The 1,874-nt window shown below is 37.1% G+C and overlaps 1 protein-coding gene across 1 annotated transcript; it reads right to left on the bottom strand.

The window, feature by feature from the left end:
• Window positions 1–686: 686 nt before the first annotated feature.
• SRP19 (signal recognition particle 19kDa) lies at window positions 687–1,558 on the bottom strand (the record flags this gene model as incomplete). The annotated part of the gene is made up of 2 exons (XM_010023025.1): window positions 687–798; window positions 1,487–1,558. Coding segments are annotated over 2 exons (184 nt in total), but the record flags the coding sequence as incomplete, so codon positions are not given.
• Window positions 1,559–1,874: the final 316 nt, after the last annotated feature.

The raw sequence follows: 1,874 nt of genomic DNA, 5'->3' as shown, positions 1-1,874 counted from the left end.
AGCAGGAATATGGGTTTAAGTTGTCTCCTTCTAACCAACACCACTTCAATGCTACTCTAGTTTCGCTACTATTCTTGCTCTTTCCTTAAGATACATATTTCTTCATATATTTATATTTGCTTTGCTTTTACACACTGATTAGTTTTCAGGAAAAATGCAAAACATTACATTACTTGTCATTCAAGATGAACTATTCCTGTTACTTAAAGGGAGCTGCTCCATTGTTAATTTATGAAAATGGCCAGCAGAAAACTCAGCTGAACTCAGTATTGTACTTCATCAATTTGGCATCCATACTGATGCCTAGCTGATGTCTGTAACCTAAGAAAAAGACTGAATTCAGCCATTTTAATACCAAATCCTTTGTTTTAACTGTCAACAAAACAGTAAGACAACACAGCAATCATACAACACTCCCCACAATTCCCTCCAATGCAACTGCTGAAGAAATAGCAGGATCAAAGACAGCAGCATTTTACAAATCCCACTCAATGCTCACACACCAGCTGCATCTGATTGACTTATACAAGCAAAAGGATTGATCTGATTGACTAAAACAGGCAAAGAGATTTAATATGAAGTTGTAAAATTTGAAAGAGTAAAGCTAATTAAGCAAGTCGGTAACATAAAATAAACAAAGTCCTTCTGTTTTATTAACAGATGAAGTGCCTAAGCCAGGTACTCACGTGTTGGAAACTGAGGTAAACATGGATTACCATCATCTTGTTTGAGCTGGATTCGTACTCTACCTCTGTACTGCATATCTCTGTTCCACTCTCTGGGATACATCTTATTTTTCTGTCATACAAAAGGAAACACTTGTTATAAAAGTACTGTAATAACTGAGCTAAGTCATAGCAGCCTGGAATACTAACGGATGTAAACCATAACTGTAGCTCACCAACAGTGTCACCCACTACTTAGCCACCGCAGTTTTCAAAAGCACTGCTGCAACCAGTACTGGTACCGAACAATTTAGCAAGTAATCTGCTACAGGGACTGCTCCACCTCCCCACCAGTCTGGACTGCAGTGACACAGGTTTTTATTTCATCTCCTCAGCCACAAACCCTTCTGGATAAATAGAGACAGATGTCACACGTCACAGTCTGAGGCCCACTGCTTGGAGATAATCCAGCCTCTATTTTTGTTAAAATGTCACAGGCTTCTTATTGATACTAGCTATTTCACAGGAGGAGTGCACTAATCTGACTATAGTAGACTTCTGAAAAGCAAAGTGATTCTGGTTTTGGGTACCAGTCACTCTCTTAGATGAGGACCTAAATTCTTAGAAAATTCAACAGTGTTTTAAATTAGTGATTACTTCAGAAACTGAACTGCAAAAGGTTACCTCTCTAGAAACCCAGACTCATTCCCTAATAAAAAAGCAACCAACTTCACCTATTTAAAAAGCAAGCAGGTATTGCACTAAAAAATGAACCTTCTCTGGCTAAAACGTAACTAGTTTTTTTTTTTTTCCTTTGTTACCTCTAACAGCACGTTCAATCCAACTGCTGCACATACGTCCTGGATTTCTGTAGATGTGGGATTTTCAACAGCCTGTTGAAACAACATTTTACAGTTAAATGTTTTTCCCTGATGAACTACTTACGCAGCACTAGTTAGCAGATTCCACCCTATTCTCTGTAACTAGAAAAAGGAGATGGGTAAAGAGAAAGTACTTCAAATACTGACAAATCTACTGTAGAAGTCACCTATGAGTGCTCATAAAGTATAAAAACAACAACAGAAAAAAAAGATATAAAACATCAGAAGAATGGCAAACAGATGAAAATTAATTAGCACAGGGGAAGTTAAAGCATTGCTGAGAAGTAACTGAAATGAAATAACTTTGATTGTATTTACAAAAAAAAAA

This window comes from Nestor notabilis, unplaced genomic scaffold (genome assembly GCF_000696875.1).
Source record: "Nestor notabilis isolate BGI_N333 unplaced genomic scaffold, ASM69687v1 C15065449, whole genome shotgun sequence".
NCBI lineage: Eukaryota > Metazoa > Chordata > Aves > Psittaciformes > Psittacidae > Nestor > Nestor notabilis.
This window is presented reverse-complemented; position numbering and strand designations above follow the sequence as displayed.